Source organism: Ornithodoros turicata, chromosome 7, assembly GCF_037126465.1.
Source record: "Ornithodoros turicata isolate Travis chromosome 7, ASM3712646v1, whole genome shotgun sequence".
Lineage (NCBI taxonomy): Eukaryota > Metazoa > Arthropoda > Arachnida > Ixodida > Argasidae > Ornithodoros > Ornithodoros turicata.
In genome coordinates, this window is record NC_088207.1 from 44,282,623 (window position 1) to 44,306,058 (window position 23,436).

Here is a 23,436-nt window from a genome sequence, read left to right on the forward strand (position 1 = left end):
TCCCATTATACACTAGCTACGTGATATGCAAAACGCGAAAAGGCACATCATTGTCCACAAGGATGTTGTGCGGTTGAGACGTCCGCCGTCCAATCTCTACATGTATCTTTCCAAATGTCTTGTGTCCTTCATTCATTCAACACAAATCCAAGGGCAAGTGCAAGGACCGTCACATACTCGGATCGCCTTATCAGACACACACAGCGATCGGATATGCCCAGAACTGCTTTTCGGCATATGACCAAGCGCGCAAGAAATACGTCTTGAAGAAGTGCACAAGATTTCTTAACTCTTGACATCAGATCACTTAAAATTTACGTGATTAATGTAACGTTTGTAAACTCACTGAAAAGGCAAAGGAGAAAAGTCGTCTCCTTTTGCCTTTTCAATGATTTTACAAATGTTACACTTTACAGACATAATATTAGCTTTGCAGGTTTTTTTTGTTCTTCTTTTTTTTTTTTTAACGTTTATACATAAACGTAATGGTCCGTAGATCCCCAGTTCAACTTCCCGAAATTTTGAACCATGGCTTGTCTCTGGTTTACAGCGTCACTCTATCTTATCCAGCCACATTATTAGCGTTGACGGGCGCCGTCGAGACGCGGAAGACAGCGGTAAGTCGTCTGCATACTTTTTCAGTCAAGTCTCGCAGTCAGCAATCGTCGTCCCAAGTTAAAAGAAAGGGAGAACCTGTTGCGCGTCACTTCCTTTCCGAAGCCGTTTAATAATCACGTCATCAGCAACCTAGACGAAACAGGCGAGCGCAGTGGGGCAAATGGGGAGGATCGCTCCGTCGATCGTTGAAGGGGGTCCACGAGGGCAAGCGGGGGACACCGAAGGAGCAACAGTTGCCATGGAGGCTGCGAACGGCAAGCGGGAGGAGGCTGCGCTTGTGGGGCCCATGGCGCGAGCCTATCGGACCCTACTCGAAGGAGTCGGAGAGAATCCGGAGAGGCAGGGACTCCGAAAGACCCCGGAAAGAGCAGCGAAAGCGCTTCTTTTCTTCACATCTGGTTACGGACAAACGTTAAGTGGTGAGTTTTTCGTCGTTGGGGGACAGGGATGCATTGAGGAAGGGGAGGGAGGGGAAAGGAGAGGGGGAGGCAGAAACGCGAAGATTTCAGAAAGTGGTCGGATTCCATTTGGAATATTTTTTGGAATTTTTTGTATATTCGGAAGGACACTGAAAATTTATAAAGAGATATTGCTTCTCCAATACAGGTCGCAGCTTCAAATGAAGCTTGTAAAGTGTGATGCAGTAGTATATCCAGAACCGCAAGTTCGGAGGGTGTTGCAAAAAAAAAAAAATTGGGAGTGCAGTTACATTGTAACAGTATAGTACATAGGGAAAACGTTAGGGGCTGTCGCCAAACATGTGGGAGGTGGGGGGTCTGAATAAACCACTGGTGTGATGTCTTTGTTTAGCTGCGTGAAATCAAGCTGGTAGCGATCGTTGGCGTCATAGTGATTACTTATATAAGCTCGTTGGCGCACGCGCAGGTTCTCTGAACGGATTCATAAAGCGTCTGCTTCAAATAATCCCGCACAACATCACCGCAACCTTCTTTATCTTTTTCTCTAAAACACCGTGTGTTTCGATTCCGATGGAAGTGAGAAGCGAGTCATGTGGTCGCATTACGGGAGCATCTTTATTGTAGCAAGGAAGGCAGACATCGCTGAGCGATCTCCGCAACGGAAGAATAAAGCTTATCTCCTTACTGTACGCATAAAAATAACAATCACCTCTAAAGCAATAAAAACTGGACGCCTACGGCTCTACATGAACGAGAACTTTGTGTGGCATGACGAGGAAAATATGGAAAAAATATATATGTGTGTGCGCTTGCACCTATGTACATATCTGTGACGACACTCCGTGAATGATGATGACGTCCCTTTCGAAACTATACCGTCAACAGAAAACAACAAATACGTGTAGTTCAAACAGTGTATCATCTTTGGTCGTAGTCCCATTGATCTTGTCCTTCCCAGTATCTAGCTCTATAGTGATTTCTTTCACGTGGCAGCACTCTGTGTCGTGGCATCGCAACCCGACACCGCGAGCTGAGAGCCCACAAGATTCGTTTGTGATGCAATTTGGTGACCGAGGAGCAGCTTATCAGTTACAGAATCACGAGTGTGTACCTCCAGTCGTCGAGGATAATTATTTTAGCGCACGTTGTATGCAAGGCGCGTGTCACTTACATCAGACAGTCGTCGAGCAGGCATCGAACGATGGAAGGAAATAAATGAGTCCTGCAGGACAAAACGAGACGAATTAAATATTTATTGCAGCAACGCCTCTCCGGGCTTACATTGCGCAACGACGGGAATAAAAGTCGTCCAGGGCAGCGGTTTCCACAAGCGGAAAACTGGAGGAGCGCGAAGCATGTAAGGTGGGGGAAGCCGAGCTTCCAGGAGGAGGGTGTACACGTTTATGGGTGTATTGGAAGCCAAGCTGTATTGAGCAATGTCAGAAATTTCAGGGGGGGGGGGGATCCGCGCGAAGGTGTAAGAAGCAAAACGAAGAAACCGCGAGAACGCCGATACTTTACACCAGCGCTTTTGCAGGGAGAGTGCCCCTGGATTGACACTGGACCCTGGGGAGAGTGACCCTGGGGAGCACATGAGTGTCGACATGGCGTTTCGGCGAACTTGATCATGCCGCATATTAGCGCACTCACCAGATAACCTGATCTGTTTACAAGTGTGATGTTATCCGGTGAGTGCGCTAATATGCGGCATGATCGAGCCCACCGATACGCCATGTCGACCTTCACGTGAGTTCGTAGCCGGGCCTGAACTCACGCGTTATCAGATGATTGTGATCGTGAGCTTCGAGGCCCGAAATATGCCGAGCTATGGTTCTGGCATCCGGGCGCGTTTTATTGGACAAGGGGGCGTGACAGTCGGGAAGCGGACCCGGATGCTTGTTTGTGCATTCCTCTCTTCCTTTTTTGATATGCCATGATTCTAGATACTTGTGATACATTGTGCCCCGTGCACCAGACGTGTTCGCATAGTTCAGATTGCTCATCCATGCCCTTACTGATGACTGAATGAATGAATGAATGAGTTTAATGTAAATAATTTAATGAACACAACCAAGAATGAGTGACGAGAAGTGATTCTCCTACTCTGAGATCCTCAACTCACGTGTTCAAGATATCAATAACTACCCCTCTCTAAACGGCAAATCAGAGCTGTACGTTATTATACAACACTTAGCGCGAAGCCGAATATCCCAGCTCCAAACATATGTTACATAATGTTCGGAATGGCGCTAACAATGTCTCGATGTTGATTTTGTGCCACCTCTTTCTTTGCGTGTTCGGGGAGGCCCAATTAAAGGAGTAAAAAGCCGTAAGTTTGGAAATGTCTACATATCACCATTGAAATACTTTAATGCTTTTATAATCATTAACCACTCGCACGTTCTTTATGCTGTCATCACACCACATTAACCCAGACCAACCCCTGGTGCAGGGCCGGCGTCTACTGGGGCGGGGGGGACAATTGCCCCCCCCCCCCCCTGAGCCCGCCGAAATGGGTACCAAAAAGAAACAGTTCGGCCAGCAAGAATAGGAGGGGGGAGGGGGGGGCAAATTTCCCACTTGTCCCCCCGAAGGCGAAAAGGCGGTCCTGCCCTGGTGGTCTGCCTGCGCTATGACCACCCTTGAGTAGTACAATTATGGTACAAGTACATAGTACAACTGAGCTGGAGCCAGCTTCACAATTGTGGAGCCGTAATCTCCATATTATTTTTAACTCCAATCCAACCCGATCCGATCCGATCCAATTAGGATGAAATTCACGCGTGGCAGCAACGGCATGCAACTAGGCTGCATCTCAAGTTTCATCCACTGCGCAATATATCAGGGTCTGATAGAGGGGGGATTCGTTAGTGCAATATTTTTATTCGTTCACAGCTTGTGATGGCGGGCATTACGAAACAACCGCTCTTGTCTGGCAATGCACAGCGATGAGTTTCGAATTTGTCATCTATTATGTATCTAACGTTTACAGATGTGGTCAAAGATGCCATCTTCTTCGAGGACCACGACGAAATGGTCATCGTCAAGGACATTGAAATGTTTTCACTCTGCGAGCATCACCTGGTGCCGTTTATAGGCAAGGTGCGTGGCCATATACGGGTGCCCTAAGAACTGAGAGTAATGCTTTGCTTATTTCGTATTTCAGGTTGCTATCGGATACCTTCCCCAAAAGAAGGTACTGGGACTAAGTAAACTAGCTAGGTACGTTAGAGAACAACCTCACTGTAATATAAGAGTCTGACGATCGCGTGGGGAAAATGAGATAAATAGAGCCAACAAGGACAGCCAAAATATTTTCCTCCAATTCTGCTGCAGTGTTCTATTTTATGTGAGCCGAAGCAAAGGAACGTTGGTGTCAATCTCACTGGAGGCAGACTTACCGCATTCTGCACACTCAAAGTATCATGATAAAATGCAATAGAGTAAAGGGGGAGGGGGGGTAAAAAGCACGTTGGATGAGGACGACTGGCTTCGTTGACGTTCGCTATTTTACTTTATTTCGTTTCAGAATTGTAGAGGTCTACAGCAGGCGCCTCCAAGGTAAGTTCCTTCAATCGCCATAAGAGAAGATCCCATTCTATCCTGCCAGTAGGAACGTATGTCCCAGTTCATTTCTCTTTCAGTTCAGGAGCGGCTTACTAAGCAGATCGCTACTGCCATCACAGAGGCCATAGATCCCACAGGAGTAGGCGTAGTCATCCAGGCCACGTGAGTTCCTTGAGATTCCACTCTTCCCCCGATGCTGGACGTTTCTGTTGTTTGAAGCTTTTTGTATACATTTAACCGACCCTGAGAACGGTCATGTCACGAAGAACTAAACACGTTAAAATAAACCGTTTTTCGATCGATTTTCTTTTTTTTTTTTTTTTTTTTTTTCTTCAGCGGCCACTGTCAGATATAAAATTAGTATACGAGAATAAACGTAAGACACAGTGATAGTCGAGCCTCCGAATCAAAATAATGACCTTTTCAGGTGTTCGGAATTAAACGTAATTTATCTAGCTGCTAAAAGCGGTCAAGTATTGTTCGTTCTCAAGTCTAATTTCTCGTTCAACTGAAGGCTGGTGCGCGAGAGTGGTCTTAATTTACTCTGTACCACTCTGAATGCCCTCTAATACCCCTTGCACCCTATACCCCTGTGAGAGAGTGAGTTAGGTTAACGTCATCCTGTGACGCGCAAGGGAGTGCCACTCATGTGGCTCCTGGTGTGACGTCATATCTGGCTCGGCCAATGCGGTCGGAGAGTAACGTGGTCAGCCGCCTGCCGTGTCCATTTTTGAGCGGCCAATGGGAGCCCATCTTCCACTTCCCACGTCACGGCAGCAGGAACGGGCCCTCTTTTAAGAAAAATCATTGAACACACATTTGGTTAAAAGTATTGGGCGACGTTCGCAAAATAACAATAACAAAGGCGATTGTCTCTTACAGTCACATGTGCATGGTGATGAGAGGTGTGCAGAAGGTGTCGAGCAAGACCATAACCAGCACCATGCTCGGTGTCTTCCGCGAGGACCCGAAGACAAGGGAGGAATTTCTCAAGCTGGTACTCAATGACGACTGACATCATCGCCGAGCCCCTGCATATATACAGCTATTACCCCAGCAAACAAGATATTCTAGCCTTTGAGTGCGCGTGGTATAGGCAGCTGCCGAACAGGACAGAGCTTCAAACCATACCGACGCAGATCCGTTCTGCACTGACTCTGTAGCAGCTTTGTACTTATACTACTCGTGAACCATATAGGGTCCGCAATGTCGGCAAATAAAATTCTGATTGTGGATTACGGAAAAGTGGCGGGCTCTTTCAGTTTCACTAATTATTACTTGTGGGTTTTCCAGTAAACGACAGCACTATACAGCTCACGAACCATTACATATACCGGCCTAGAAGACTGAAGGTCAGCTGAAGAAGCTCATTTGTCAGTATTCTGACTGTCAGGGTTCGCACAAGGACCTAGAATAGCAGGCATGTTGAAGGGCTTTCTATTGATACTATTCAAATGAGCACCAGGTATCCGCCTCTCCGTTTCGCACAGCTCACTTTCTACAAGGACGTGCTCAAGTAGTAGTAGTCTGGTCCTCTCCCTTTTGTGACAGGGTAGGTTCTGCGCATCTCCTCCGTAGAGGGGTCGTCATAACCTCTGTCATAACCTCATAACCTCAATGATCACCACGCCGCAAGAAGTTGGAGCACATAAGCTTGCATCACAGCAAGCATCCGATACTGTACGTGGATGTAGAGTGAAGACTACATTGACGCAAATCCTGTGCAGAAGGGAGGCAAAGTAGCGTGTGAAACGGTCTAGAACGGAAAATGACAAATTTGGATCCACCGAATACACATGAAAGACCTATCCGCGATGTCCCAGCACCATTGTTGTAGGGCAGGAGGTGGTCAAAACTTTCATCACTATACACTTGTTTTCCCTGTAGTTCTTGGAATGTAGCTGCAGACTCATTTTCAATGTTCCTGCACCTTTCCTGTCATTGATAGACTGTTTCAGGTACGTACATACAAACACCCGTAAAAAACCATCAGTAATCTACGTTAACTGCTCGCGCTGGCGAGTGATCTGGGAAACGCGCCACGATAGCAAATCACATATTCCGATCGCATTCGAATAAGCGTTATGTCAATTGACGTTCGGAATAACGCAAGCGGCTATTGGCATGGTTTTTCTTTCAAATATCACGTCGTCGTTCAGGGTGGGAAAGAGGGGACCAGTCGTCACTTCCTCCGGAGTGTTTCTTGATCGCTTGCGCAAGTGTCGTCTGCGACGCTCAAAAGACAGATACACTGCGGCACGCGCAACACGTCGCGAGAAGCGGTGAACGCAGTGGGGCAAATGGGGAGGACAGCTACGTCGATCGTTGATGGGGGGCCGAGAGGGCAGGAGGGGGACACTAAAGGCGCAACAGTTGCCATGGAGCCTACGAACGGCAAGCAGGAGGAAGCCGCTGGACCCATGATTGGGGCCTACAGGGCCCTGCTCGAAGGAATCGGAGAGGATCCCGAGAGGCAGGGACTGCTAAAGACACCCGAGAGAGCGGCGGAAGCGTTCCTTTTCTTCACGTCTGGCTATGGACAGGAACTAAGCGGTGAGTTCGTTTGCATAGAGGGAGATGGAGAGGGTGTTGGAAAGATAGATGGAGGGTATAGTTTTGTGTGGGGGGGGGGAGGGGGGGAAATATAGCGGAACGATCAAGACGCGTGTGCTGGAGGTTCGTGAGAAAGGCTTCAACTTACGGTGATATCATAAGCGGAAAGGCGGCCAGTTGGATGAAAAACGTCGAAGAGAAAGCAAGAATCGAATTAATAGGAACAACAACATATTGATGAAGAAGACCGAGAGACGACACACGGCAAGCACCAAGACACAACAATAAAGTTTATTGGTTTTTATAGCACTTAGGTTGAGACGAGCCAGTAATTTTATTTGTTTATTTATATATCTATATACACATATCTTGAAACGTTCGAGTTGGGTCGGACGGCTACGTAATTATAGTGAACGTTGAGATAAATGGGATATAGAAGACGAAAGTAGGGGAAGTAACAAAAAAGGGTTTATTAAAACTTAAAAGCTATAAAAGTTAGGCGTGATGTCTACGTTACGGGAGAAGCTCCGCCTTCTTCGGGACGAAATAGCTATTATAAGGTATGTCTTAACTTACCCATTATATAAATTGGTTTTTGTTAACTTTCCTGTAATCTGTCGTCCACGTCTTATTATTTTACTTATATATATACTTCTGTATATATGTGTTTGTAAGTCAAACGTCGGCATGCCAGTACTGCACAGCTGTTTCGGCCTTCTTGGGCCTCATCAGCAGTACGCAGGCAGGCAACGTTTGAGCGGATGGCGTCAGAAGATCACGTAACACGTGATTCCTCCCGTCAGGGTGAGCTAACTCATCACTGAAAGCCCAGTGCAAAGCCAGTGAAGTATATTAGGGGAAAAAAATAGCTGGAGCTATTTGGCTGCACGTACAGCAAATGCTTGTAAGTCATACGTGCAGCCAAAGAGCTCCGGCAATTTTTCTTCTCCTAATATATATATATATATATTTTTTGCTGTGTCGTCTTCTGTGTCCGTGTCTCTCAGTCTCCTTCATGGATCTACAGTCTACACCAGCTAGCCTGCACCCTTTCCCTTGTCTCATCAACATATTTATATCACATTTATACGTAGTGCTTCCGTGCCACAACTAATTTGAGAAGTCCAAATGGGAGGGAGACTACAAAAGGTAAAAAGTAAAGGATCGAGATCTCTTGTCTTGTCTCAGCATACCGCCTCCTGGTGGTCAGCATCACTCCTTAAAGTTTTTGTTATTGCAGTTCGAGTTCGTTGGATAGGATGTAGACATTTAGCAACGATTGGCCGTGGAATGCTAAAAAATTCACACTTGAGAAGAGGATCGCACAAGTACGCCAGCTCACAGTTTCAGCCGCGTCGTCGGCGATGCGCCAGGGCATGGTCCGTGGCCATCCCCCCAGACGGCAGAAATAGCGACTGTCAATATTGAGAGATTCCTATCTAAATAGGAGTAATTACCCTTATATTTATCAGTTGACTCTGCGGTCTTGCGCCATAAAACTCCAACTGATAGTCATCAACAACATATTTGTCATAGTGGCTAGCAGAACTCGGGTTTCGTTTCGAGGGCTGTAAAACGGGGTAAACTGGCGATATCGGATGGAAAAGCAATTTTCGGGCGAAGGCGCTTCTCGCATTTCACATGAACACGATCAACACTCCGCTGCCCCACATTGGTGGCTCAACACGCATTTGGCGTTCGTATTCGGTTTTTATTTTATTTTTATTTTTTGCCCGAAGTGACGATGATGCAAATCGGCTGGGGGTAAAAACGTTTAACCACGAGGCCTTAAACATACGTGCCAAAATTCAGTAGTTGAACTGGCATTGAACGTAAGACTCTCTGATAACGCGGCGATACATTATTACTTGAGGTTAGCTACAAAGTTAAGTTGCTGGAGCTAGGTATACGTGTGAACGGTTGAAACCGGTAAGTACCGTATTTTCCAGTATATAACGCGGACCCGTGTATAACGCGCACCCCTAAAAATGGGCCGAATTTGAAAAAAAGTTCAATGTATAACGCGCACCGGTGCATAATGCGCACTGCAATGTTGCTACAAGCTTCTGTACTGCCACCACTATACACAATAAACCAAGGTTGTTGGTAATATATGCATATGCTTTATTTGGAACATATTTAGTTTCGCGTCCCTTCTCAATCACGCCAGCCTTCTGAAATGAATTTATGATTATTGACTGCTCAATAGCATCCTAAAGTAGAATCATTGATTTTTTATGAAATCCAGCGCCCTTTCGCCGGCTTTGTCAACTGCCCCTAAGAGATTTGTGAGAAACTCACAGCACACCCTGGAAGAGACTAAAATTTGTACGACACCGACCAGAAAAGGAACTGTGTAGAAAAATATTTCCGTCTATAACGCGCACCGTTACATAACGCGCAGGACCTCTTCAGAGCACTTTTTTACTGTATAACGCGCACGTTATACACCGGAAAATACGGTATATGTGAACAGAGAACCGCAACAGTGTAAGTGCGAGATCTTGAATTGAATCTTCTGACTGAGCTCAATCCACACCGTTCCACATGTACCCATCTAACTATTCTTTGTATATACCTTCAACATCACCACGACATTGCATCAGACAACTTTCTTTTGCTGCAATTCCAAAGGTATTCAAGATTCCTCTTTATCGCTATTTAATGGCCGCTAATACAGACGCCCTTTATCAGTCGAACGATCACTGGCTGCGAGACGATTGGGATAATTACCCAGATCGCGTTGGGGGTATGCATGTATACCGATGAGGGCGTGCCTCACGCATCTACTGGTCGACGAGTCTCAAATCTGAGCAGGAAAACGAATGAAAATGAGAGAAGCGAAACAATTAAGATGGCGTTTAAGCTTGTCATCCTATCAACGTAAGAGAAAGAGGTCTACGACCCCAACGAAACAATTAAATTTTTTTTAAAATTAAACCTAAATAACTAAATAAATATTTTCCTAGTTTCCACTGCGGAAGAAATATATTTTTCAGGCACAATCGACAGAGCGAAATAGCATAAACTTGATTGAAATACAACTCGACCACCTAGAGATTGTAGCGAGGGTTAGGGCCAGTTCTCACTTGGCGACGCCGCGACGTCGTGAGCGTGCGGCGGAAGTAGAGGCACATTTCCGCCACCCCGGCGTCAAAGCGCGCGATTTTCGTGTTCCCGCCACCAGGGGCGGATCCAGGGAAGATCCTCGGGGAGGGCCCCCACTAAAAAAAAAGAGAGAAGATGGGGGGGGGGGGGGGTCGCCATGTAAGACGGCGAGCTGCTGCGCTTTCATTTCACACCAGAACTTTATTTATGATCTACATGTTGCGAAGCTTAGCAAGTTGTAGAGGAACGCCACCGTGCGGCGTGTGCGGAAAACGGAGCGTGCGGCAGGAAAATCTGCCGGAATGGGGGGTAGAGGTATGTCTCGGAGGGGGGGAGGCCCAGGGCCCCCCCCCCCCCTCTGGATCCGCCCGCCACAGTGGCATTCCGTCGTCCAAAGCAGACGAAAAACCACGAGGCGTGGCCTTTTTGTGTCACCTTATTCGTCACCAGTATATCGTTCTCGGCAGTTCTCGCCGATCGTGAAAGAAGTTCGGCATGGCATTTTTTTTTTTTTTTTGTCTCGACGTCTCCTCTGTCCCAACGCCGGAAATGCGCGGCCATTTCCGCCGTCCGCTCACGACATCGCGTTATTAGAGAGCTGGCCCTTACAGCAACCATACGTTAATACCGAACGACGTCAACGTTCCGATATTACATGAGAGAGCCTCCATCATCAAAATGTGCCATTTGAAATGTTGCAGTCCAACAAGATGCGCGCATAAATACCAGCGTGATAAAAATTAAGCGGGAGTCTGAGTGTGTGTATACGAGTGTTAGGTAGAACGCAATAAAATTCTTCTGTGCGCTAATTTTCAATAATTCGCTGTCAAGGACACCATCACCTATAGTATTCCATGAAGTTGATTGATACTTAATTAATACTGCGTGTTTTGAGTTCGTTGTTTCGCACTAGAAGCGGAATAGAGGTGAAACGGAAACACTCAGATTGATAACGCGCGCACAGCTGCCAACATCCATAAATGCTATGTAGCGCAAATCATGTTATCCACGCGATATTCAAAGTAATCTTTAAGAATCCCAGAAATAACTCATTTCGTCATCATTGGTTTTTATTAGTGATGGGCCAATCGAATCCGCGAATCCTAGGCAGGGATTCGAGATTCGGGAACCCGAATCGAAGTGCCCAAAACAGCGAATCGAATCTTTCGAATCCACCAACCATGTTTGTTTGCTTGTTTTTAAAATTGGTGCCTCCGGAGTCTGCCGAAAACCTGATCCGCCGGCGGGCCCCGGGGCGTGCCAAAACCACAGCATAAAGCTCGGACTTTACAAGTTTAGAAGTAACACGGTTTTGCTTTTGGTTGTTTCTTAGTTTTATGGAAAGAATTCAGACTCGAGAGTTTATGTATTTCCTCTATGATTTCCCGTTAATTTGTTTTCCACTAAACAAAGATATCAAATTCTGCTTCAAGACACATTTCAGTAGAAGTGAGTTTTCCCTGGCTTTTCAAAGTGTTTTAAGATAGGATTCGAAAGATTCGTGGATCCGATAAGAACCTTCCTTGGATTCGTATTTTGGGAAATTCTGGATTCGTCCTATCTCTAGTTCTTATTTAGCCCTGAGGCTAGCCTCCACCCTGATGTTTGACAGCGCAGAGCGCGACAACACCGACAAGTCGGTCCACGGCTGGTCAACCTATAGCGAAGCCAGCATTTGCAACTATCACCAGGCGTTGCGCATTTTCAAACGTATTGATAAGACGGACGGAGCCCCTAGTGCAGCGAGACGAACCTCTGTTGCTTATCTCCTGTACGCCTCACGACGAGACTCCTAACCAGCTCATGGCTAGAAGAACCTTTTAGCTAGCGATCCGAAGGTGTTCACGATGACGATTCCGAAAACATAAGCCAATCGCCTTGTTTCTTTGAAGTGCTTAGCGCACGCGACAGTCAATCGAGAGGTGCGCGGTTCGAATTCCGCCACTGTCTGGCTTTTTCGACGACTGCCATATACAGGGTGTTTGCTCTAACGTGTCCAGAAATTTTATTTAAAGCGAGCGATAAAAGAGGAACGAGCGCTACTTTTCAGCTACTTGACTAAGAAACAGGTGCTACTAGTGAAGCAGTACCTGTTTCTTACTCAAGTAGCAGAAAAGTACCACTTGCCTTTCTTTAATCGCTCGCTTTAAATATAATTTCTGGACACGTTAGAGCAAACACCCTGTATGTATTTCAACGCCGCGACAGTTTGACTTCGCGCAGTTGAGAGGGTAGAGTTTGGAGACACCACGTGACGAGCTGACCACTCACAAAGCATGCAGCAAGTGGTATTTGTAGATCAGCATGAATCCACAGAAGAAACCACGCGCGCCTCAACTTGAAATGTTACCCCTTTATATGGCAGAGGGACCAATGACGCCGCCCCACGGGCAATAGGGCAGAGAGGGATACTGCGGTGCTGAGCAGACAGCAGTCCTATACTTTCATAGCGTATTCTAAGAAAGGTACAGTGCTGGACAAACGTTTACGGAACACGCTCCGGCGCATTCCTTCCTCAGGGCGGTACGCTAGCGACGAATGGTACCGTACGGACTTGCAAACAGGTGACTGGGTTACCCAGGCACATGTCTGTAAGCCCGTCTGTCCCATTCGCTGCCTAGCGTCTCACCCTGAGGAAGGAATGCGCCGGAGCGTGTTCCGTAAACTTCTGTTCGGCATTCTACAAGCACCTATAAGAATGATTATCGGGGGTGTCTTATTGGTGTTCGCAGGAACACACCTGCATGTCCCTGCATCTCGTCGCCGTTCCTCAAACTCGTGCATGAGTCTTGAACTCTTGCTATTCCTGAACAGGTCCCGCAGTGGTGCCAGCAAAGCTTATACTACAGCCAACCCACGATTTATGAACGGCAAACGTTCCTGGAAAAGTCGTTCACAAATCGAGGGATTCATAAATCGAAGTCTGGAATTGGGGAGGGGACGCGTCTTGTACCAAGAGGGCACCGTTCAGAAAGCGAAAGGGTTCGTTTTATCGAGGGATGGCCGCCCTGCATTTAATGCCGTCTAACATCCGCAGTTCTGAAGTAAACCATGACTTTTCCAGAAGTTGTCAACGATGCTGTCTTCCTCGAGAATCACGACGAGATGGTCATCGTCAAAAACATTGATATGTTTTCGCTCTGTGAACATCACCTGGTGCCCTTCATGGGAACGGTGAGTGAATACACGTAATCTGGTGCCGATGGTAGATTTATAAGTTCTACGATCAGCTGGCCCTGATTCCCTCGTTTGAATTCCAGGTGGCCATCGGATATCTGCCTAATAAAAAGGTTCTAGGACTGAGTAAACTGGCTAGGTAGGGTATGAAGTTCACGCGTAATTTTCTTAATCTATACATACAATGAGTTGATGTGATGATTGCACATCTACATTAAGTCACACTGGATAGGGGTGAACCAGATTTCTGGGATAAAATGGGAGCGCATAAGTAAATCGAGAGACAACGCGATCAATAATATAATCCACCCACGCCGTGCCACCGACCATTATTTTCGTGCTCCATATCGATTTTACCGTTGCTGTTACTCAGACAAGGAAGTACAAATCTGAGCACTTTTTAGACCCGACTCGATACATCAGGGTCTCAGAGTTAACGTAAACTCACCGCTGACATTCGAGGAAGAGGAGACAGTCAGTGGTTTATCCAAAATCCCAAGCACGGGGGATGTTACAAAAATTTGGGATGGGGTTCATCATTAGTTCATAACCATTACCGAGATGTGTCTAAAGCTGAAATAGCAAAGCCCCTGTAGGGGTGCACAGTTAGTTAGGGTGAACAGTTAGGGGGGAGTTGCCAAACATTTGGGGTGCCTGGATAAATCACCGGGAGACAGCCACCGACCGGTTCAGCCGATGTTCGCTGTCGAACTCGGAAATGCCAGCCCCTGCATTCCAGTTACTGAAATGGGAGCGTCAGCAACTGACGATGATCAGCCTTGTTGACGGAGCTTCGAGCCGCTCTTCGCGTTTCTGTGGCGCTGTAAGTGATGACCAGAAGCGTTGTACACCGAACTGCATCATCCACGAAGTTAGAGTAGCAAGCCACTTGACTGTGGCTGACAACTCTTACCCCCTACAAAGAAGAAGTCAACGCGACATCTAGTCCCGCCTAACACCGCAGTAACAGTCCTAACTCCTCGCAGACATTATCACCAAACTTACTGTTCACTCGCTTTTACCCCCGTGCTTGAACCAACTCTCCGCTGACTGCAATCGAAAACAGAACATGAAGCTCTGCGACGCAATCTTCCAACTGGAATGTCCAGCAAAACATTGTGTCCCATCGTCACTCAGTGCCGACACCAGTTTTAAAAAATTCTACGCAGTCGAACAGGCGAACGTTCTCCCCCGACGTCTAACCGCTGAGAAATTAACAAGTAACCAAAGACCATGGTTCACACCGAAATAAGCAGACTATCTTCGACAAACTGGTCGCTCTCCACATGCTAGCGAAGTAAACAGGCGACCCTTTTGCGTCGTGGTCCACAATGATAAGGGCAAGCGGGAAAAGCTGGCCCAACTAGGCACTGAAATGCCTCTGGATTACATCACAGCACAAATTTTAACTCGACGTATTCTACATCCGTTCAAATGCAAACGCGATATCAAACAGCGAGGTAGTCTGCGGTTCGCAGGCGACAGCCGCAGCGGGCTTTTGCACCCTCGCGAGTCCGTTTGCAAAATGGTCTTGCGAATGCGACGGATAACATTTGGGGGAACAGGAGCAACCGGCACGTGCCAGAGTCCTCACCAGAAGGAAGCATACACTCCGTCCTCCGGGAGTGTTGCGGTAAGGACGTAGCAAAGTTACTCTCGGACGTAACCCAACAAGACGAATCCTACGGACCCCCCCCCCCGAGAAAACATGACATCCAAGACCTGACCTGTGTCAGCGCCTCTTGTACCTTGGAAAACAATTGCAACCGACAACAAACTTGCTAAAAAATATTCCGCTCCCCCAACTGAAGGTTTCCATTCAGTCTTTCCACTCTTCTCATTGGCCCTCCGTGATACTGTTAACGAACAGCTCTTTCAATCCCCCTTTTTTTTTTGGGGGGTCGCGATGTACTTGACCGCACAAGTGACACCACACACTACTGACATTTCAAAACAGAAGATTTATTTGTCCACAAAGCTAAAGTGTGCCTGCAACTTAGCACTGACATCCGCTATTTTTCTCCCTTTTTTCCCCAGGATTGTAGAAGTCTACAGTAGGCGGCTTCAAGGTAAGTCCCTTGACCCCCCCTGCGACTACGAGTCCGCCCAGACAGCAGCAACAGCCCCGTTCGTTTCACTTGCAGTGCAGGAGCGGCTCACTAAGCAGATCGCCACTGCCATCACAGAGGCCATAGGCCCCACTGGTGTAGGCGTAGTCATTCAGGCCACGTGAGTCTGGGGGGACGCTCTCCTCTCCTATGAAGCTAGAATTGCTTAGATGCATAATCAAAGTTCTCAGACGACAGCCACTGTACGAGGAAGTTGGATTTTCTTGTACATTACGCATAATGAACGCATGCAATACTTCTTGCCTCAGATCACTAACCTACAGACGAGCCTTGCTTCTCCAATGAAAAATTGAGCTTGGGAATGATTACAAAAATGGCTAATAGGTGCAGACATTTACAATGAAGTAAGAAATGATGCAATTCCCATTGGCTAAGCAAGGTTTATGTGGCGCATAAAAACAAGTCTTTTTTCCCCCAAATTTACAAAACGATACGAATCTTCCAGAAGCGGAAGGATTTGACAGAGAACTGCATGCTGTGCAGAAAAAGAATAACCAGGCAGTGTCTCTTGCAGCCACATGTGCATGGTGATGAGAGGCGTACAGAAAGTGGCGAGCAAGACCATCACCAGCACCATGCTCGGCGTCTTTCGAGAGGACCCCAAGACGCGGGAGGAATTTCTCAAACTAGTCCTCAAAAATGAGTGACCCCACAAACACGGCTGTTCCCTCCCCCACCAACAAGCAAGAAGTAAACGCTCGAGTGTGCGTGGTCGCGCCCACTGCCCATCTAGACAGCCCTCCAAACTAGTGACGGTGTCGGCCCAGCAGCCTTGCAAGGCGATTCTGCACACACACACACACTGGGGGGTTGGCCCGACGCAAAGAGGACTGGCAAAGTCATGGTTTGTGGTCCACAGATCACGCTATGTACATGCGTAAGTTGCCTTGCACTGAAGTAATGGACAAGAAAAAATAAACCATACAAAGAACATCCTTATGCGTGGGGAAGTCATTGCTTCTGCGACTCCGAGTAGACTGCGCTCGGGAGTCTGCGAAGCTCTGTCGATACTGGCAGCGTCTCAATTGTAGCCACTGCAGTGAAGAAGAAGAGGCATAGTTGTGACATTCTGCAGATGCAGGCAGTGGGGAAGCACTTTGGGTTTGGCAGGCAGAGCGATCATAACATTATACTGCTAGAGCTTAGAAAAAAAAAAAGAATTAAATGTCGTACTGAAAGTACCAGTTGATCAATTCAATGCAATTTTAGTAATGATTGGCACATGACAGCATTTTCATTACACCAATAACTGAAGCTACGAGAAAAAAAACTATAGTCAGAAGATGCACATCTACTCTACCATAAAATGCTAAGCTAGCAAAAGACACGTCATGATATGAACTGTATGCATGGTATGTTTTGCATTCGAAGCAGATTATTTCCCACTGATGCAAGACACACGTGTGACTCATAATGAAGATAGGTTCTGTGAACTGCCAACAGGTCCGCAAAGGCAACACTGATCATGCGATGATTTTTGTTCCCCACTCCCTGCAGCAGCAGTCTGCACAGTTGTTTATGAAGGTTGGTGAAGCATTGGTTGGGTCACAAGAAGAGAAAGAGCAGCGGCTAACTGGATTCTGTAGAAGCATCATCAGCAACGATGGAATAACTCAGCTGTCGTGCAATCATTTACCATGTAGGAATCGTGTGAAGCATTTGCGAATGGGTCCTGATGCATATGTGACCACTACCAACTCTCCTCTTGCCCCCCTATGATTTATGAGTGATGACTGTGTTCGCTGCTAAACGGGACAGACGTTAATCCCTTAGTCTCGGCATCTTACAAGGATTTGGTCCTTCTGCCTTCAATCATCGAAGAAAGCTACATATCGTCATGGCTGGACTTGCAGTTCAGGTGAATCCACTCATGCTGACAAATCAGATAAAAATATGAAGCAGTGCGCACTGCAACAGGGCAGCAAACAACGCACATAAACCTTCATCAATGACGGATGTCTAGGAGCTGGAGACTGAATAAGCCGAGGCATGTCTGGTTTAAAAAAAGTGTCTGCTATGGTGGAATCGTGGGACCAGTGCACTATGTGCAGTTGTGTCTCCCAAGGCTTGAGCAGGGAGATAATGCGGAGTGATGGTTAACGGTTAATGTCACCAATTTCATGGAACGGGGATACTCAGACGGTGGTTATTTTGAATGTAAGCTGCTCCAGTGTTCTGAATGCTGAAGTGTTCGCACAGAACTGTACAGGCTGCCACAAAAGCTAAGGAGATCAGTTGGTGTAGCTGTGAGGGCTTACTGTGTCGTTATCTTAAGGAGACCCTGAACTGAGGCCCTAGGAAGCAGAAATGTCGAGTGCTGGGCATGCGCTGCTGTTACTGCATGAGCTCGATGGCTGGCAATACGCGGCTGCTGATCGCGCGCGACCCCTCCGGCAGTTGGCAGATCGCTTGTATGCGTTCTCGTCAGGCAAAAAGGACCTGGGACTCAAGTGTCGTTAAGACTGTACGAATACCTCTGGGCTCCCAAGGGAGATCTGCTACGGTACCGCGGGCTGCTGCTTTCGTTATAGCTGTATCGGCCTTTGTTGTAGCCACCGCCATAGTTGCTGCTGTCAGAGGCGTCGTCGTAGCCGTCATCACGGCGGCCACCTCCGTATGAGTCGTAGCCTCCACGTCGGGACCTGTCGAAGCCACCTCCTCGGCCTCCGCGGAAGCCGCCGCCACCACCGCCGCGGCCCCCGCGGAAACCCCGGCTGCCACCTCTGTCGAAACCCCCACCGCCGCGACCGCCGCGGTAGAAGCCCCCGCCGCCGCCGCCACCTCGTCCTCCACCACGTCCGCCGCGGCCGCCACGGGAGTGCTCAACACGCAGGCGCGAGCCATTGAGAACTACGCCGTTCATCTGTCGAACGGCTTCATCTGCGTCTTGTGAATCCTCAAATTCCAGGAATGCAAATCCTGGAGGGTTCTGCGCCACCCATACTTGACTCAGCTTTCCATACTTGCTAAATTCTCTTTCGAGATCATCCTTTGGTATGTTGTCACCCAAGCCACCGACGAAGATACGCGTCTGAGATTTTCTGTCGTAAGACTGGAAGAGGTGAAAGCGCATATTCTCCAAGTTAACCACATAACCTTCTGAAAACACGATAAATTAAAATATCGATGAAATTCCTTACCATATTTAAGCAGCTCTGTCGTACACCTACAGCACAGTACAAGAGATGGTCGCAATGGCTGCAGTCTCGCTACCTTTTATGTTATGTACGGGGTCCACCAGCCCGACTGCACAAAATTCTTCAATTAATAGAACAATTGTGGATTTCAAAGCTTCCCGTACTTTGGAACACGAGATATATTGACATTAATATCAATATTTTGCAATGATATAAGTGGAATATATCAAAATAACCCGCACTCTTTGCAATGCGACAGCATCCTGGGATTGCGCGGAAGTGCGCCGCGTCAGTAAACTTGTGACGTCACCGACAAGGTGCACAAAAAAAAAAAGGCAAAAGCTATTGTATTATTACGCCGTCCTATTCTGTTTGTTCTTTATTCGCATGGTTATCTGTATTACTCACAACGGTTTTGTTCGAACCGGTTCCAGTGCATGTTAACATGACGGAGCAACCTTTATATCATTAAAGTTTTTCCTGAAAATTTGAAATTGTGTCCTCCTTAGCCTTTCTTAGTAAAGATTGACATAGCGCCAAAAGCGCAGAAAGTCTTTGTTCAATCATTGTTCACGTGCTCCTCAATCTGCGTACGTTATCAGTTCCCTGACTTCGTCGCGCTTGGAGTGCACTCCAAGAAAATGTCAAAAATACCTTGTCAGATTGCTTGTGTGATTTGTATGCTTGCGCCGTCGTGCTAACGTGACGAAGTGAATACCTCTGGGCCACGAAATGTCAATATCAGACAAACAGCATCTATTTTTATTCATTCTTTCACAAACTAGCTTCCAAAAAGGAAACCAAGGCCTTCTGTAGGTCGCCCGTTCAAGGCACATTGAGCTTCAAAACAGCCTGCACTCCTACTGCCAATGCAGCAACAGCTCCACTCACAAATACAGTTCCAAGAAGCCGGGTAATAACCTATCGGGAAAAGCAAAACCATGGTGCTGTTGTTAAAATAAGTGTATCCTAAATACATGTCGAGCACAGATTTCACAATGCGATGATGGATGTGTAATCATTACATTAGAGAAAACTTGCCTTGTCCTGCCATGCACGATTTTCAATACATTTATGGTACCTCAGTCTAGAAAATGTAACCTGCAATGTAGTCATGGTAGCAGAACATAAATTTTCTGGCTGATATATGTGAATTGAAGTATAGACTATAAGATAAGAACATTACTGATGTGTAGAGTGGAATCCAGAAGTTTGGCATAAGCTTGTTCAGGACAATGTCAAACTTTTTACGTAGTAGGAACATCGGGGAATTTACAAGATCTCTCATCTGCAATTTTCAATACTGTTCTTTAGTACACATACTGACAAGAATGTTACGCAAGCTGACTTCAATATAGTTGTAGAGTGCCAAATCGCAAATTGCTTCAGCATCTGGGTTTCGGACTTCGGTGTACTTTGGGAAGACTTCGTCTGAAACGACACACAATGTTCTGTTAAATGGTGCTTTGGCAAAGTTAAGGCTTTACACCTGTTGTACAAAAGTGTATATAATGGAGTACATTCAATATGCATGTGGCATATGTCTCACCAAAATCACTGCCGTAGATATCCAACAACTCATTCAAGATGCAACAGTCTTCAAATCCCTTCAGAGAATTATGTCAATATTTTTAAACATAACTAAGAACATCTGTGATAACACAGCACATTCATCTACAAGCAGCACTGCAATACATACAGCATTCATGCCCTGCCCATAGAACGGAACCATAGCATGTGCGGCATCTCCCATAATCAGAACTTTTCCACCAACATGATACGGTTTGCACTGCGCATAACAGAACAGTTTTAATACAGTTCTTTCCAAGGACACAAGAAAGACCGATACTGTATTCTTGTTACATCCCCATTATTCATAAACTGTAGCAAGAAAAATCATAACGTACCTTCACCATGACGAGTGGTGACGGCTTTATCGAGAAAAATGTTTCTACCAGATCATCCCTAGACGAGGTTTTGCAAAAAAAAAGGAATAACTGCACGTTAGAGTGCTCTCTAACTGCGAAGTAACACGGCACTTACTTTCCAATCAGGGGAATGGCATCCGGAAAATACTGCCCAAAGAAATCTAAGAGCTTTTCCCGTGTGCTCAACGAATAGAACATGTCGAATGGCATAAACAGTGTCACGGTGTAGGTGCAGTCTTGATTCGGAAGGGCTATCAGCATAAATTTTCCCCTAGGCCAAATGTGAAGGTAATTCACTTCCATTGCAAACTGGAAAAAAAGATTATGCTGCATCCATGGGAAACAAAGAAATACTCTATGTGCAGAAACATGCACAGAGAGCAAACCTTTCCATCATGCGTTGGGGGGATACACAGCTCAATGTATCCGTGTGGAATGTAAGACTGGGAATAGTTGAACAGCGGTCGCTTCAGCATCTCCCTCCGCACAGCAGAATAGGCCCCGTCACAGCCTATTATTACGTTGCGCTGCACAGTGTGCTCTGTGCCGTCTGGTCTATATGAGAGATTTGGAGGTTATAAATATAATTCTGGGGGATATCCATCAGCAGTTACCTCGCGAAGTTGAGCTTCCCTTGATCTAGGTTAGCAGATTTCAGTTTGTGCTTGAAATGGAGCTTTACGCGCTGATTCTTTTCACACGCTGCAAAAGTAGGAGAAAGCGTCTTGCTACTTGTTTTATTTCTACATCTCGTAAAAGGAGAATTCTATACGGAATTATTACACGTACCTGATAGCAACACCTCATTCAGGTACCTTCGTCCCACAGAGTAAATGCACTGAAGCGAGATGAAACGTTAGGTGTTATGGCAAAGCGATAATTAAAATTACGAGGGCTCTTTTTTTACGGGGTGAGTAGTGATCGAGGAATGTACAAGGGCAACAAGTGTTAACCTGTCCTTTCTGTCCGTAAGGGATGGGCCTGCGTTTTCCATCGAGGTCGTGAATGAGACGCGCATTCATTGGTATGCCGTGTCTCTCGATGACCTGCTCCTCCAAACCCAATAAGGAAAGTGCAGCCCTTCCCCGTGTTGACAGCGCCAGGTTGATGCTGCGCCCCGTGACATGCTCTTGAGTCCGCATATCTGTGGAAGTAGAGTGCTCAACACCATCTAGGCAAGGTCTAGGTAAAACTGGCACCATGGAAGGTCATGGTAATGCTGAGTTAAGAAGCGAAAACAATAAGCATGTTCTGTGCTGAAAAATTTCTTACCGTCTCTCGATTCGTAAAGGTCCACTTGGAAACCTCGTTTTCCCAGCATACATGCACATAATGACCCCACCTGCAAATGTGGAAATATTGTGGGGAATTACGCTTCGTACTGTTGTTTGATACGTAGGGTCCGGGTTATTGTGATGCTGTTGAGGCTTCAAAATGCACGGGTGGGAGACAGTCATTTCCCTTGACACCTCCACTGCCTTTCTTCCAGATGCACCTCCTACAGGGGGCTTTTGTTACTCCAGCCTTAGCCTTAGCCAGCCTGTTACAGGGTAACCGTAATGAACCCCTGCACCCCCTATTTTTTGCAATACCCCCTGTTCACACGGTTCTGGATAAACCACTGGTGGGAGGCCATTTATGAGAGCTTGCTTTTGTTCCAACACCCTATTGTGTTTATCTGGGCTCAGTTATATGTATGCCATCACCTGCCTCTCCATCAGCAAGCTGAGAACAGCAAGAGTGCATGACAGATAAATGTTTATGAGAGTTGTAGTGAAAAATTTAGCATTATGTGTAGCACGTACCACAGCAACCCAGAAAGTTTGAAGCAAAGAAACAAGCTTAATTAAATTAAAAATGTATTTTAAACAAACAGGGTCCTCATCAAGTCTCTTCAAATTTTTCTTACTTTCTTATAATTAAGTTTATGCCTATCCCATACTCAGCCTAAACACACAGCCAATTGTGCCTTTGGACACTGTCATTTAAAACAAACAAGATCAACTTACCAAGCCACCTCCTACAACAGCAATAGTGCTGTCCTGGCTCATTTTAAGTTGCTTGACAACTTAGCAGGGAAGCCCATGAAATGAGGCTGCAGACACTGATTCCTGTTTATCTCACTCAAGGTGATGAGAAAGGGAAACCACCAGGGGAAAATCCTGAAGAGTAACCAATGGCAAGGAGCTTCCTTAGATGACTGCTATAAAGCATCTCCAAACACAAGGCTATAAAGTCCCTCCCTGAGGGCTGATAAGGTAACTGCAAGCAGTGTTTTAGATAATACTGCATTAGGTTATGTGGCCAAGTGGATCATGCCTCTGACAGACCCAGTAGGGAAAGCTATTAAATCCTGGAGCATTGGTTCTTGACTGTGGTGTCAGGAGGAGACCTTTTAGGCATGCCTTGGTGTTTGAGATTCTGCTCCCCTGTATGTCCATATACATTTCACAAACAAAATAAAAATCAAATAAATAAAAGGCTTTATGTGATATACTTAGCATATTTTAATGTTGTGTCGTTGGCTCACCTGTGTCAGGAGTCATTGTTGACAAAATCCATGCACACAGATTGTTGTTTGGAGCAATATTGGTCATGTGTAGGACCAGCATATGCTCTACCAATCACATGCAACAAAGTTGACAAACCTTACCAGCCAGCTGATATTTAGATATGAAGTGATGGCCCCCAAGTAGGTAAAGTGAGTGATGTGCACTGCCCTACATTTCTAGGCCATAGCATGATCTTGTATGACTGCTGGTAGGACAAAGGGAGATAAGGAATGAAGAAAAACAGCAGT

At 46.4% G+C, this 23,436-nt stretch overlaps 4 protein-coding genes across 5 annotated transcripts; 2 read left to right on the top strand and 2 right to left on the bottom strand.

Annotated features, from left to right (window-relative positions):
• The first annotated feature begins 645 nt into the window (after positions 1-645).
• LOC135401200 (GTP cyclohydrolase 1-like) lies at positions 646-5,849 on the top strand. Its single transcript, XM_064633461.1, has 6 exons — positions 646-1,037; positions 4,030-4,139; positions 4,204-4,259; positions 4,567-4,598; positions 4,682-4,766; positions 5,487-5,849. The coding sequence occupies exons 1-6, from the start codon at positions 779-781 to the stop codon at positions 5,617-5,619; spliced, it is 675 nt and encodes a 224-aa protein (XP_064489531.1). The 5' UTR covers positions 646-778; the 3' UTR covers positions 5,620-5,849.
• A 995-nt stretch (positions 5,850-6,844) lies between these two features.
• Positions 6,845-16,506, top strand: LOC135401205 (GTP cyclohydrolase 1-like). The gene is made up of 6 exons (XM_064633472.1): positions 6,845-7,157; positions 13,330-13,439; positions 13,526-13,581; positions 15,480-15,511; positions 15,587-15,671; positions 16,086-16,506. The coding sequence occupies exons 1-6, from the start codon at positions 6,905-6,907 to the stop codon at positions 16,216-16,218; spliced, it is 669 nt and encodes a 222-aa protein (XP_064489542.1). The 5' UTR covers positions 6,845-6,904; the 3' UTR covers positions 16,219-16,506.
• On the bottom strand, positions 15,384-18,810 carry LOC135401204 (RNA-binding protein Rsf1-like). Its single transcript, XM_064633471.1, has 3 exons — positions 18,712-18,810; positions 18,046-18,623; positions 15,384-16,605 (listed from the first exon to the last, which is right to left on the bottom strand). Exons 1-3 carry the CDS (start codon positions 18,712-18,714, stop codon positions 16,593-16,595), a joined length of 594 nt encoding a protein of 197 aa, XP_064489541.1. The 5' UTR covers positions 18,715-18,810; the 3' UTR covers positions 15,384-16,592.
• Positions 18,811-19,441: 631 nt separating this feature from the next.
• On the bottom strand, positions 19,442-23,388 carry LOC135401202 (kynurenine 3-monooxygenase-like). Of its 2 annotated transcripts, none has more exons than XM_064633468.1 (15): positions 23,290-23,388; positions 22,646-22,798; positions 21,909-21,978; positions 21,590-21,780; positions 21,426-21,474; positions 21,251-21,338; positions 21,023-21,191; positions 20,752-20,945; positions 20,616-20,673; positions 20,408-20,497; positions 20,258-20,315; positions 20,057-20,139; positions 19,895-19,996; positions 19,750-19,809; positions 19,442-19,629 (listed from the first exon to the last, which is right to left on the bottom strand). In XM_064633468.1, the coding sequence occupies exons 2-15, from the start codon at positions 22,685-22,687 to the stop codon at positions 19,534-19,536; spliced, it is 1,350 nt and encodes a 449-aa protein (XP_064489538.1). In that variant the 5' UTR covers positions 22,688-22,798; positions 23,290-23,388; the 3' UTR covers positions 19,442-19,533. The 2 variants fall into 2 exon arrangements, with proteins under 2 accessions (XP_064489538.1, XP_064489537.1); XM_064633467.1 differs by having other exon boundaries at positions 23,167-23,376.
• Between the last annotated feature and the right edge of the window lie 48 nt (positions 23,389-23,436).